The 14532-nt window shown below is 43.4% G+C and overlaps 1 protein-coding gene across 1 annotated transcript in view; it reads right to left on the reverse strand.

The window, feature by feature from the left end:
- Positions 1 to 459, reverse strand: part of SLC25A12 (solute carrier family 25 member 12) — a 108545-nt gene extending 108086 nt beyond the window's left edge. The window contains exon 1 of the mRNA XM_069982914.1: positions 331 to 459. Coding sequence (XP_069839015.1) covers positions 331 to 342 — 12 coding nt within the window. The 5' untranslated portion in view covers positions 343 to 459. The remainder of the gene's footprint in view (positions 1 to 330) is intronic.
- Between the last annotated feature and the right edge of the window lie 14073 nt (positions 460 to 14532).

Raw genomic sequence — 14532 nt, forward strand, 5'->3', positions numbered from 1 at the left:
ATTTTACACACAGCTGTCAATCATTCCCCGGGCACAGAGATCAGGGCATGACACTGAGCGGGCACACAGAGATCAGGGCATGACAACAAGCCTGGATGCGATGGGCATGTATGACACATAGCAAACATGACAGCACAAAGCAGCGATGCAGCAGCAGCAGCACTCGGGCCCGGGCAGCAAGCAGCAGCACTCCACCCCCAGCTCATGCCGGCACCACACTGCATGCATTGCCTCCTCCAGGCTGAGGAGCTCCCTGGCATTGTGGCCAGCTGGGTTAGGGGCGAAGCATGGAGAAGCTATTATGCAATAAGAGCAGCTAGTTGGAGTCACCTTGAGCGCCATGCTGAGGCGGTGTGATGTCAGAGCTGGCTGGAGGCGCGCTCCCGGGAGCTCGGGGACGCGCACTGTCTGTGGCTGCGGCTGCCCCCTCTTCTGCTGCCACTGTCACTGTGCTCAGGAAGGTGGCTCCTCCATAGCCTGCCCCTCCTGTCACAGCCCGGCCAGCATAGGCAGGTTATTTATATGTGCCCAGGAGGGGGGAGACCCCAGGGCTAGGGTTACATCTCCTCCAGGCACTGCCAGGACAGGGAGACTCCATCTGTAGTGCCAGCATTGTTATCTGAGGGGTTAATACTCTATAGTGTGACTATAAAGTTCTCTGACAGGCTTTGCTGTCACTCAGGGGGGTTGTGCTGTCACTCAGGGGGGTTGTGCTGTCACTCAGGGGGGTTGTGCTGTGAAACATCAGACATGGGGGGTGCCGAATAAGATTATTATCCATCTGCATCAATACTGCAGAGTGCCCCCTTATAGCCCTCCTGGCAGGTGGCATCTTGGCTGGCATGGCTGACCATATGCTACCTGCTGCTAGACATGGGATCTGTCAGGGTAGGGGTGTTCGGACCCCCACTGATTGTTAGCACTCATCTAGGCGCTTTTCTTAATGTCTTGCTGGGCTTTCGGATAAGGCAGTGACTGACTCTAATGCTGCGTTTACACGGACGATTATCGGGCGAATTTTCACGATAACGGTCACATTGAGCGATAATTGTTCCGTGTAAACGCAGCGAACCATCAAGCGATTAGCTAAAAATAGTTAATTTTGATCTTTGAACATGTTAATAAATCGTCGATCGTTCGCAAAAAATTTGCAGATCGTTCCGTGTAAACAGTCTTTACTGATTTTACCTATGTGCGAGATAGGCTTAAGCAATCGCAAAACTAATTTTCTGTACGATATATCGTTCCATCTAAACGCTGATCGTTATAAAAACAATTTGTTACTTCGAAATCGTTAATCGTACTACCGGGCGAATTATCGCTCCGTGTAAACGTAGCATAAGGGTGCTATTACACAAAGCAATTTTTAACGATAAACGACTAACGATAAACGATCACAAACGAGATTGTTTATCATTAACCTGAAATCGTTCACCTTATTACACAGAACGATCATCGTTAGTTACGCTCGTTATTACGATTGTTATTGCGATCGTTACTATGATCGTTTATTCCTTCTGATCCCAGCAAAACAATAAACAATGTGCAATTACACTGAACGATTAGTGAAAAAACGCGGAACTTAAGCGAACGAAGGTGGAATTACAGCGAACGATTAGCGAACGATTGACAATGATTTTAGGTTCAGATCTAAATCAACGATCAACGAAATACAAACGATTTTTCAATTGTTGCCTGTAATGACACTAAACAATTATCGTTTAAACTCGAATGATATAACGATTTTTCACACGATAATAATAGGTAATAAGGCCCTATTCCACTGGACGATTATCGTTTGATAATCGTTAACGATAAACAATCTCAAACAACCGCTATTGCAAACGACCTGAAATCAATCACAATTTACACGAACGATGATCATTACTTATCATCTTTCTTGCAGTCGTCTTCTCGGCGCTATTGCATTCGTTGCTACTGTGAACGACCGAACGACGTCTTATGCCATGCGAACGAGCAATGATAAAAATAGGTCCAGGTCCTATTATGCGATCAACAATTTCTTGTTCATCATTAAATCGTTAACTGCCATTCAACTGAACAATTACCGCTTCAATCTGAACGATTTAACGATTATCTGAACGATAATCGTCCTGTGGAATAGGCCCCTAACAATTGGTGAGAGTCTGAACAACCAGACACCAACCAATTAAAACTTTTGACACATCTTTTTTTTTTTTAATGACACTGCCTATTTAAAAGGACTTTGTCAGCTAAAACTTGCGTTTCCAAGCTGAGACAGAGACCTGTCAAACGTTTTGAACACTCAAACCCTGATCGATCAGGGGAATGAGCTGGGAGAAGTCCGCACACAATGTGCTCTCTCTCCCCACTCTGTCTGTCCTTCCTTGACAACCACACAGACTAATGCTACGTTTACACGGAGCGATAATTCGCCCGATCGTACGATTAACGATTTCGAAGTAACGATTTTTTTTTTATAACGATCAGCGTTTAGATGGAACGATCTATCGTACAGAAAATTCGCTTTGCGATCGCTTAAGCCTATCTCGCACATAGGTAAAATCAGTGAACGACTGTTTACACGGAACGATCTGCAAATTTTTTGCGAACGATCAACGACGATTTATTAACAAAGATAAAAATGAACGATTTTATTGATTGCCCCGTTTCTGCAGTTTATAGAAATACCCCATATGTGGCCCTAATGCATTGTTTGACGCAACCACAAGCCTCAGATATAAAGGAGCACCTAGTGAATTTCAACGCCTCTGTTATATTTGGTCATTTTTGACTGTACCACTTCAGGTTGGCAGCGGCTCTGGGGTTCCAAAACATAAAAAACACCCCTAAAGGGACACCATTTAGAAAACTACACCCCTCAAGGAATGTAACAAGGGGTGCGGTGAGCATCTGGACCCCACAGGTGCTTCACAGATTTTCAGAACAATGTGGCGTGAAAAAAGAAAAATTTATTTTTTACACTATAACGTTCAATTTTTCATTTTCACAATGGGATAAAAGGGAAAAAAAAAACACAAAGCGTGTAGCGCAGTTTCTCCCGAGTACGGAAATACCCCACATGTGGACATAAAGTGCCAAGCAGGTGCAAAGGGAAGGAGCGCCAATTGGCTTTTGGAAGCTGGATTTCACTGGAATGGATTTCAAGGGCCATGTCGCATTTGCAGAGCCCTCGTGCTGCCAAGACACTTGAAACCCCCCACAAGTGACCCCATTTTGGAAACTACACCCTTCAAGGAATCTAACAAGGGGGGCAGTGAGCATATGGACCCCACTGGTGATGGGAACAAATGTGGAACAATGTTAAGTGAAAGGGAAATTTTTCATTTTTTTACTTTCAGGGCACAAATGTGCCTGTCATCAAGGGGTCCATATCCTCACTGCACCCCTTGTTAGATTCCTTGAGGGGTGTAGTTTCCAGAATGGGGTCACTTGTGGGGGGTTTCCAGTGTTTTGGCAGCACGAGGGCTCTGTAAATGCGACATGGCGTTCATCATCCTTTCTGGCCGAATCCAGCCTCCAAAATCCAAATGGCGCTCCTTCCCTTCGGAGGCTTGCCCTGCGCCCACTTGGCGCTTTATGTCCACATGTGGGGTATTTACGGACTTGGGGGGAAATTGCTCTACACATTTTGTGTGTTTTTTTTCTCTTTTAACCCCTTGTGAAAATGATAAATTTAAGGCTAAACCAACATTATAGTGTAAAAAATTTTATATTTCATTTTCACGCCACATTGTTCCACATTTGTGCCCGTCACCAGTGGGATCCATATGCCCACTACAACCCTTGTTACATTCCCTAAGGGGTGTAGTTTCCATAATGGGGTCACTTGTGGGGGGTTTTAACGGTCTTGGCAACACAGGGGCCTTTTAAATGCAACATGGCCCTCGAAATCCATTCCATTCCAAATCCAGCCTCCAAAAGCCAAATGGCGCTCCTTCCCTTTGGAGGCTTACCCTGCACCCGCATGGTGCTTTATGTCCACATGTGGGGTATTTTCTTACTCAGGGGAAATTGCTCTACACATTGTGTGTTTTTTTTATCTTTTAACCCCTTGTGAAAATGAAAAAATCAAGAAAAGATCAATGATTTAGTGTAAAAATTAAGCATTTTTTAATCTAAATGTTGGTCTAGCCTTGATTTTTCCCATTTCCACAAGAGGTTAAAAAAGAAAATGAACAAAAAACATGTAGAGTAATTTCCCCTAAGTACGAAAATACCCCACATGTGGACATAATGTGCCATATGGGCACAGGGCAAGCGACCAAAGGGACAGAGCGCCATTTAGAGGCTGGAATGGAGGATGGAGGCCATGTCGCAATTACAAAGCTCCTGTACTGCCAGAACAGTAGAAACCCCCCACAAGTGACCCCATTATGGAAACTACACCCCATAAGGAATCTAAAAAGGGGTGCAGTGAGCATATGGACCCCACTAGTGACGGGCAAATTTGTCAAACATGTGCCAGGAAAATAAAAAAATAAAATTTTTTTCATTTTCACGTCCCAAATGTGGCTGTCACCAGGGGGCCATATCCCTGCTGCCCCCCTTGTTAGATTCCTTATGGGGTGTAGTTTCCAGAATGGGGTCACTTGTGGGGGGTTTCTACTGTCCTGGCTTTGTAATTGCATCATGGCATCTAATGGGAATGGCGGCCATACCTACTTAGCTGGGGAAAAGGGAGAATTCTAATTTATTTGGAGGTATTAGGCCAATTATTAGTTTATTAGGTTGAAAATGACAGGTGTCCATCAAATTCAACCTGTGTTGATCCAGAGGAAGGCAAAAAACCCTCATGAGGTAGACAACAGTAGCCTCATCACTGGGAAAAAATTCCTTCCCGACTCCATAATGGCAATCAGAATAATCCCCGGATCAACGTGACCCCTGAAATAGGAATAAGGGACAGAATTTAGAATATGTAGAACCCCAATGACGTGTGGTACGCCTTGAAGCGATCCAGTATGCAGAGGCTGGGGTCATCAGGACAGATGTCACACTGGAAAATAGTGTCCTTCCTGATCCCCCGTTACGCCACACTCTGCACTTCTTCTGGGGTTTCCTGTTTTCCAGTGTGGGGGACGTCACCTGGAAAATGTTTCCCTGGTGCGATACGGGGTCCCACATATCCAGAAGCACTGGGTCCGCTCCATGGCTGCTAAATATTAGGGCTGGTATTACTGCTTCTGAAATTTCGGATCGTGCCGCAAGCTACAGTAGCTCGGGCAGAGAGGGACCGGAAGAGGGGGTGCTGGTATAAAAGTTATCCCCGTACAGGTGGTAACCTTTATCCAGCAGTGGGAAGTTCAGTTCCCGAACGATCTTCCCAGTAACTCCGAGGATGGGAGGTGGGGGGGTATGCAGGATTCGGGTGTCCCTTCCTTCATACACTCTAAGGGTACGTGCACACTGCGGAATCGCGACAGATAACCCTTCACGCATTCCGCAGCTGGCACCCACCGGCGGACTGATGCGGGCGCGCGTCTCCGTCCGTGTCATAGACTATGGGGGGCGTTCTATGCACGGGCGGATTCCGCTCTCCGACCAATGTGTTCATTCTTTGGATGAACGATGGAATCCGCCCGTGCATAGAATGGAGTCTATGACACGGGTGGAAACATCAGTCCGCCGGCGGGTGCCAGCTGCGGAATGCACAAAGGGTTATCCTTCGCCATTCTGCAGTGTGCACCTACCCTAAGGCTGGGTTCACACTACGTATATTTCAGTCAGTATTGTGGTCCTCATATTGCAACCAAAACCAGGAGTGGATTAAAAACACAGAAAGGATCTGTTCACACAATGTTGAAATTGAGTGCATGGCCACCTTTTAATGGCAAATATTTGCTGTTATTTTAAAACAACGGCTGTTATATTGAAATAATGGCCGTTATTTACGGTTATATGGCGGCCATCCACTCAATTTCAACATTGTGTGGACAGAGCCTTCCTGTGTTTTTAATCCACTCCTGGTTTTGGTTGCAATATGAGGACCACAATACTGACTGAAATATACGTAGTGTGAACCCAGCCTTAATCTGTAAGTGTACCCTGAGGTACGCTCACAGAGTTTGGAGAATTTCACGCCATACCGTCATCTCTTATTGGGACGGAACTGGCGGAAAGACGTGTACGCTACGCTACAACCCGGACATGTCACTGGATGATGAGGATGATGAGGATGAATGGAGGAAAGAAGGATCCCCCCATTCATCCTCACTGGCTGTTTCAGTGTCGGAGGCAATTATAACGTATGCGTCCGACGCCGAAAACACCCTGGGGGCCATCTTTATACGGGGACTAGTATATGGGGTATGTAAATGTGTTCTGGTGTAGTGTAAAACTTTATTCCATGTAGTGTGGTGTAGTGTAGTGTTTTTTTACGTTTTTTTTGACAGTAAGAAAAAATATCCCTACGCCAAAAAAGAAGCTGCTGATAAATGGTGCACTTATGTGCGGCACTTATCAGCAGACATTCACGGTAGGATATATGGGGGAAAAACGCCCCTACGCCAAAAAGGAGGAGATGCTGATCAGCACTCAGCGGCGTTAGGGCGAATAAAAAGAAAAAAGTGGAAAAAAAAAAAAAAAAAACTTTTTACCCCAAAGCAAATGATCAGTGTATAATATACACTGATCAGCCGCTAGGGGGCAGTAGAATGGAGCTGGCGGAGATGGCCGAAGATGGGTGCGACGAAAAAGCCCGAAGAGCCGAAGATTCCCGACGAAGACCAAACGAACCCGGAAGTGGCGGCGACGAGGAGAAGAGGACGCGCGGGACCGCGAATCTTCGTTCCGGAGGCCAGGATCAGGTGAGTATGGTATACCTGCACCACACACACCTGTTCTGCACCCCTCAGCTACCTAGCGACGAGCAGAGATGGCCTGTGAACACACAGCGATCGGGGAAACATCGGGCGTAAATTTACGTCCATTTGCGCTAAGTACCAGGGCGCGTGGGCGTAAATTTACGCCCGATATCGTTAAGGGGTTAAGGTGAATTTTATATCTCTACTCCAGAAAGAAAGTGTTTTTTTTTCTATCTTTTTAATAATTTGTATAAATTTTGGGATTTTAGTGTAGAGAAACATTCTTGTTTTGACCCTTTTTTTTTTATCACATTGAAAACCATATGCAGTTCATAGTAGTGTCTGCCATCACGTGCTGTTTATTATGATGTATAACCTAGTAAGAGGATTTACGTCACGACTGAGGGATTAGAAATGTTTCTTTTTTTGGTTTATTGGTTTCTTTGTGCTATTTTGTTATTTTATTACAAATTGTGCTCTAAAACTTCAGAAACTTTTACGCTTTATTTATCATTTTCTTCCCACTTCAAACAGCCCCTACTCTGCAGCTGTCACCTCTCCTCCCACCATGCACTACCCTCTGGAAACAAGAGCAGCCATAAGAATGTAGCTTCAGACATCAATGGAGAAGGAAAGATAATTGTAGGTAAAATCAGTACAAGAAACGTAGAGGCTAAAAATTCACAAAGTGATTTGTTTTTGGCTTCGCAACCACCTCAGGTGGACTGGAAAAAGCCAGGGTCCGAGGTATGTGTGGGCCCCAGAGGTGGATCCTGTGGATATCCCTTTAAGACTAAGTGGGAGATTTATCAAATATGGTGTAAAGTGAAACTGGCTCAGTTGCCCCTAGCAACCAATCAGATTCCACCTTTCATTTTCCAAAGAGTCTGTGAGGAATGAAAAGTGGAATCTGAATGGTTGCTAGTGGCAACTGAGCCAGTTTCACTTTACACCATGTTTGATAAATCTCCCTCACAGTATTTTTGATCAGTATTTTGCAACCAAGGAGTGGATTGAAAACACAGAAAGGCTATGTTCACACACTGTTGAAATTGAGTGGATGACCGCCATTTAATGACAAATAATGAAAGTTTTATTATGATAACAATTATTTGCCATTAAAGACGGCCATCCACACACCAGAGCACCCCCACCCCCAAACTGCTTGTTATCCCCAATTGGGATAACATGTGGAATAACATAATAAGATAGGAATAGTCCTTTATGGTATTAAAAGAGAAGGTCCACATACAGGTTCTCTGGTTACAATTTCCTAAGTATAGAGAATGTCTCCCATGGTGTACTCTATGGAATTTACTAACCCCTGGTGGTATTTCCTTGACAGCCATTACCCACTTCATTCTTTACCAGATAGGGATGCCAAACTCATCCACTAATCAAAGAACATTTCATCTGCTACTTCACTATACAAATCCTTTCTGCTTCTCATTTCCTCTCAAATCTTCACTGTCACCAATGCATCATTTTATCATGTTGGCCTTTGTTGTGTCTCTGACCTGGTCTTCAGATACTTCCCTTGATAATCCTTCTGCTCTAGCTATGATTTACTACAATACCTATGCTCCTCTTAGCCACCTCTCCTTACTGCATGCCATATGTTTTGGAGAAACCAAATTTTTCACTATAGTTATATTTATGTTTTTTTTGCATTGTTTTTGTGTTTTCCCCCATTATTATTACTACTACAGTATTGTTGTTATTAATAATAATAATAATAATAATATAGCAGTTAACACTGGTTAATAATATTATAATAATATGTTTTCTTACCCGACAATCTGCTTTACTTTGCTTTTGCCTTTGTTATGCTTAAAGGGCTTATCCAGCGCTACAAAAACATGGCCACTTTTCCCCCTACTGTTGTCTCCAGTTCATGTGTGGTTTGCAATTAAGCTCCATTTACTTCAATGGAACTGAGTTTCAAAACCCCACCCAAACTGGAGACAACAGTAGGGGGAAAGTGGCCATGTTTTTGTAGCGCTGGATAACCCCTTTAATTGCTAAGAAGCACTGGTGGACAAAGCATAAAGGCCCTAGAACACCAAGTGATTATCGGCCATATTTGGCTAATTATCGGGTTGTTACGGCCGATAATCTCTTAGTGTAATAGGTCCTGTTAAAAGGCAACAATCAGCCGACGTGCATTTTTTTTCCCAAAGAAATTAGAAAGATAATAACGATAACGATAATAGAAGTGGCAGCAGCAGACCGCCACTAACTCCTATGGTCAAGCAATGACCATAAGTGTAGACTCCGAAGGGTGTTTAAAGGGGTTATTCACCATTAGAAAATTATGGCCACTTTCTTCCAGAGACAGCAGAGATGTTTGCAATTAAGCTCCAATAACTTCAATGGAACTAAGTTGCAAAACCTGCACCCAAACTGAAGACAAGAGAGGTGCCATTTTTTTAATGCTGATTACGTTGAAAACCCCTTTAAGTGCTTTCTTTCATTTAAAGCGACCCTGTACCCACAATCTGACCCCCCCCCCCCCAAACCACTTGTACCTTTGGATAGCTGCTTTGAATCAAAGGTCTGTCCTGGGGTCAGTTCGGCAGGGGATGCAGCTATTGTCCTAAAAAACAACTTGCAGCCCTGTGCTAAAGTGGCGTAGCCTAGAGTACCCATGCTCTAGGATTGCGACACCCCTCCGTCCCTCCTCCCCGCCCTCCTCATTATTAGGAATGCCCCTGGAACATTTTCTCCTATTCCTCACCTGTGTAAACACTGCATATGAGCTGGATCGTTAAGGCACCTGTGCAGTGTTCAGACAGGTGAGGAAAAGGAGAAAATGTTCCAGGGGCATTCCTAATGGTGAAGAGGGCGGGGAGGAGGGACAGAGGGGTGTCGCAATTCTAGAGCATGGGTTATCTAGGCCACACCAATTTGACACAGGGCTGCAAGATTCACCTGCTAAATGGACCCCAGGACAGATCTTGGATTAAAAGCACCTGTCCAAAAGTACAAGCGGTTTTTGGGGGTCAGATTGTGGGTACAGAGTCGCTTTAACATTCTGTTAACATTCTCATTGCTACTGTTGTGATTGTTACACCTGTTGCCACAAATTTAGGATAAAGTTTTGCATCCTACTACATAGTCTATATAGGTATAATCAGGGAAATTGCATTACTGGGAAATACCTCAAGTAATTTTTACATTTTTTCAGGTCACAAGAACTTACAAGAAATATCACTATTTGTACTATTACAATCTATTACAATCTTTTTCCTAGAATTGATTATTCAGGGTAAAGCATTGCCAGCATATGCATGTGTTTTTTTCCTGCCCATATACCATGGGGTTAATAAAAAGATAGTATTGTCCGCATCATTGTATTTTGATTTTATTCTGAATTCTTCTGAAACATTGTCATTCCAAAATAAAGGCGGATAGCACTGCAGGGCTGATTGTATTCTTCTCTTAATGACTACAGCAGATGCAATCTACTTGGCAGGCTTGAAAAGCATGTCCTTGAAAAGGCCTAGTCACTCACAGCTATCTCCGTAATTTGTACTGATGCCCACATGTGTCTTAGCCAATCTCGCAAATCTATATTATTTCAATCAGGTTAGTTACATTAATCATAGGAACCTTACCGAACAAGTGGATTGTGCTCAACACATGGAGTGTGAAGAACCCCTGCTCAGAGCAGAAATAAACTCTTAACATTTATGTAGGGTTCACCTTCAAGACACTATAGGAACTTTCATCCACATTGAGAATAATATATGAAACACTCCTCAGCACTTAGATCCTGACATGTGCTGCATAAATATAACTATCTTTGACAAATTTCCTATGTGATTTAATAGTGGTATTATACAGGATAATGAATGATTTGGATAACAAACTGTACAGCTTGCTGGGTAAAATATATTCAGGTATGCCTTACAGGTGTAGTATTCAGAGGCAGCAGCCTGTGGCACTTTCCTTCCAGGAAAGCACATGAGGATTTCTTTGCAATCCCATCTAGTAATTGTAATAGCATGAAAATTGCTGATAAACAGGAAATTGCAAAAAAAAAATAAAAAATAAATATATATATATATTTATATATATATATATATATTTATATATATATATATTTATATATATATATATATATATATATATATATATATATATATACACACACATACACACACGCAGGGGCACAAGGGGGAGCATAATAAACAATGCTAACTCGCCTCTCCTTGTGCCTCTCCAGCAATGGATCGTGGTTCGGGAACCCCTGCTGGGCTCTGGGATCTTCTTCTCAGCCAACGTCATGGCCCGGCTGATTGACAGCCCACTCAGCCGGTCAATGACTGGGACAGGATGCCGCTGCAGTCACTCATTGGCCAGTCACTCATTGGCCAGTCCATCAGCCGGGATGGGCACTTTCCCGACGTCACCACTCGGGGAAAATACCTTCTGAAAGGGGTCCACAGGTTGGTCAGGTGGCGCATCAAGGGCACAGGGAGAGGAAAGCAATCCATGATTGTCATTTTCTCCCCTGCCGCATGACAAAAGTTTGTTATGGCCGGACTTGTTATGGTCAGCATTGTTGATAACCTATTGTAACGGACAATGGTGTCACACAGTCAGGAAAGGGACAGGGAAGACATGCACAGTGGACCCTGCACTAGTCCCCACCCACTGTCTCTGCCTACTTGCCACAATCAGCCCTAGGTGACTGTGAACAACTGCACGGCAGTCCCTGACATAGGTACGGTGGCCCACTTAACGGAGATAAGACATACAAACACAATGAAGGGAAGGGTCAACAGTCTGAGGTCACAATGAGCGGGCAGCAAAGGTACAAATATGTAATCCAAAAGAGAAGTCAAAAAGATCACTAGCCAAAAGATCAGGGCAGGCAGAAAACAAGGGTAGTCAAGGTACGGGTAGCAAGGAGTCAGAAAAAAAAGAAAGCAAAGAAAGCAGATAGCAAAGATTTGGAGGATGTGCAGATGTTACAGGATGACTTAGACACACTGAGTGTTTGGGCGTCCACTTGGCAAATGAGGTTCAATGTGGATAAATGTAAAGTTATGCACCTGGGTACTAATAACCCACATGCATCATATGTCCTGGGGGGAGTTACTCTGGGAGAGTCACTGATAGAGAAGGATCAGGGTATACTTGTAGATAATAGACTACAGAACAGTACACAATGTCAGTCAGCTGCTTCTAAGGCCAGCAGGATATTGTCATGCATTAAAACAGGCCTGGACTCACGGGACAGGGATATAATATTACCGCTTTATAAAGCTTTGGTGCGGCCCCATCTGGAGTATGCCGTCCAGTTTTGGAACCCGATTCATAAAAAGGATGTTCTAGAGCTGGAGAGGGTACAAAGACGGGCAACTAAACTAATAAGGTGAATGGAGCATCTTAGTTATGAGGAGAGATTAAAAGAATTACATTTGTTTAGTCTGGAGAAGAGACGTTTAAGGGGAGATATGATTAACTTATTTAAATATATAAATGGCCCCTACAAGAGATATGGGGAAAAGATGTTCCAGGTAAAACCCCCTCAAAGGACAAGAGGGCATTGCCTCCGCCTGGAGTAAAAAAGGTTCAATCTCCGGAGGCGACAAGCCTTCTTTACCATGAGAACTGTGAATCTGTGGAACAGTCTACCACAGGATCTGGTCACAGCAAAAACAGTAGAGGGCTTCAAAACAGGGCTAGACAAGTTCTTAGAGCAAAATAATATAAATGCATATGTATAGAACCTATCACCCCTCCCCCTTCCCTGTATCCATCCCCTCCTTGGTTGAACTTGATGGACATGTGTCTTTTTTCAACCGTATTAACTATGTAACTATGTAAAGATAACACACTGAGATTTCTAGGGAACCTAGACTTAATAAGCAGCATCTACCACTGGTAACTGACACACTTGATAGGACCCTGATCCAGAAGGTGATTTGACCACACAAACACATACACAGGGGTACAGAAACAGCAGGTGTGAATGGGGAAGCCAAATGCCCATCACCTAAGAAAAACAAAGTTAACCATGAAGTGGCCAGAAAGAACTTAGCAGAAGAGAGACTGGTGTGGCAGGTGAATCAATTAACAGGACAGAAGGACTAAGGGCTCTATTTCACCGGACGATTATCGTTCGCATAATTGTTAACGATTAACGATCTCAAACGACCGCTATTGCGAAAGACCTGAAAACGTTCACTCATTTCCATGGAACGATAACCGTTACTTATGATCGTATTTGCGATAGTTTTTTCTTCGCTATTTCTTCGCTATTGCGTTTGTATCTACTGGGAACAACCGAACGACGTCTTATTCAATGCAAACGATTTGCGAACGTTTTGAGAACGAGCAACGATAAAAATAGGTCCGGGTCTTATAAAGCGATCAACGATTTCTCGTTCAGTCGTTAATCGTTAACTGCATTTCAACCGAACGATTATCGTCTAGATTCAAACGATTTAACGATAATCTGAACGATAATCGTCCAGTGGAATAGGGCCCTTACACAGAAAGATTATCATGCAAAAATATTATCATTATATAATTTAAGCTATAATCTTTCCATGTGTATGCAGGCAACAATCAAACTACTACCAAAAATTAATTCGTAAGTCATTGGTAGCATCTTTTGAGCCATAAAACCATAACCATAAAATCATCGTTAATTGTTCGCTAATTGTTCACAAATCTTTTGGTGTATGTACACATTATTATTACAATCATTCATTTACTAGAGTATACGGAAGATCATAATTACAATGGTATTTGCAATTTTAACCAGGGTTGTATTAACTGCTGCTGCCCTAGGCACTAAACCTAAAGACGCCCCATCTTGGGGAGCATGGGGGAGAGTGTTTTCAGCCGCATGCATTTCTCTACATGGAGAAACATTGTCTGAATCACATTTTTCATGGTTTTAAACTGCTTAAAACATAAACAAATTTCCACTTGAATCAATGATTAGAGCCGTCTACATATTCTCATACCAGACCTGAACAATTCCTCCATGCCCCCCCACCCCCACCCCCTCTCAAAAATACACCAGATTTACTGGCAAGTCTGAATGGGAGGTGGGAAGCTATAAAAAAAAAAAAAAAAAATTCTTTCCCCCTGCTCCCTGGTGCTGCCCCCCTGCAAGGTGCTGCCCTAGGCACCGGACCACGAGTGCCTAGAGGTAAATACGGCCCTGATTTTAACTAACAACTATTATTCTGTGTATTTATGTGAATGATTTCAGGTTGTTCTCAAAAGTGTTTGTTTGTATTTGTTTATCTCTAATCCGAGAAAAGGAAAAATTGCCTAGTCCAACAGCACCCTACGACAGTGTTTAGACAGGGCTGAGAATATAAATAACACATAGAACAAACACAAACTCATGGCAACAAGCGCAGTCTTGGTCACATCTCACGAACCAAGGACTGTGCCAAGGTCCGAACAGGTGCAGTCATAACAACTATGTTATTCCTAACATACCTGTAAATCACTGCATTTACCAAAATTGGCTCCTTACCCCCCCCCCCCCCCTTACTCCCTTTCTTGGAATCTGCTGTCTACTATCTGTTGTCAGGGAAAATCTGTCTGTAGTAACATCTAACTCAGGACAGAACACAGGAATTAGGGTGGGGCTTAGCACATGCTATGTTCAGGAAGCCTAGGCTGTGTACCTGCAATCTGAGCCAGTCTGCCTGCTGAAGATTATCCACACTGTTCGTAAATTGTAAAT

This window comes from Dendropsophus ebraccatus, chromosome 9, assembly GCF_027789765.1.
Source record: "Dendropsophus ebraccatus isolate aDenEbr1 chromosome 9, aDenEbr1.pat, whole genome shotgun sequence".
In the NCBI taxonomy this organism is placed as follows: domain Eukaryota; kingdom Metazoa; phylum Chordata; class Amphibia; order Anura; family Hylidae; genus Dendropsophus; species Dendropsophus ebraccatus.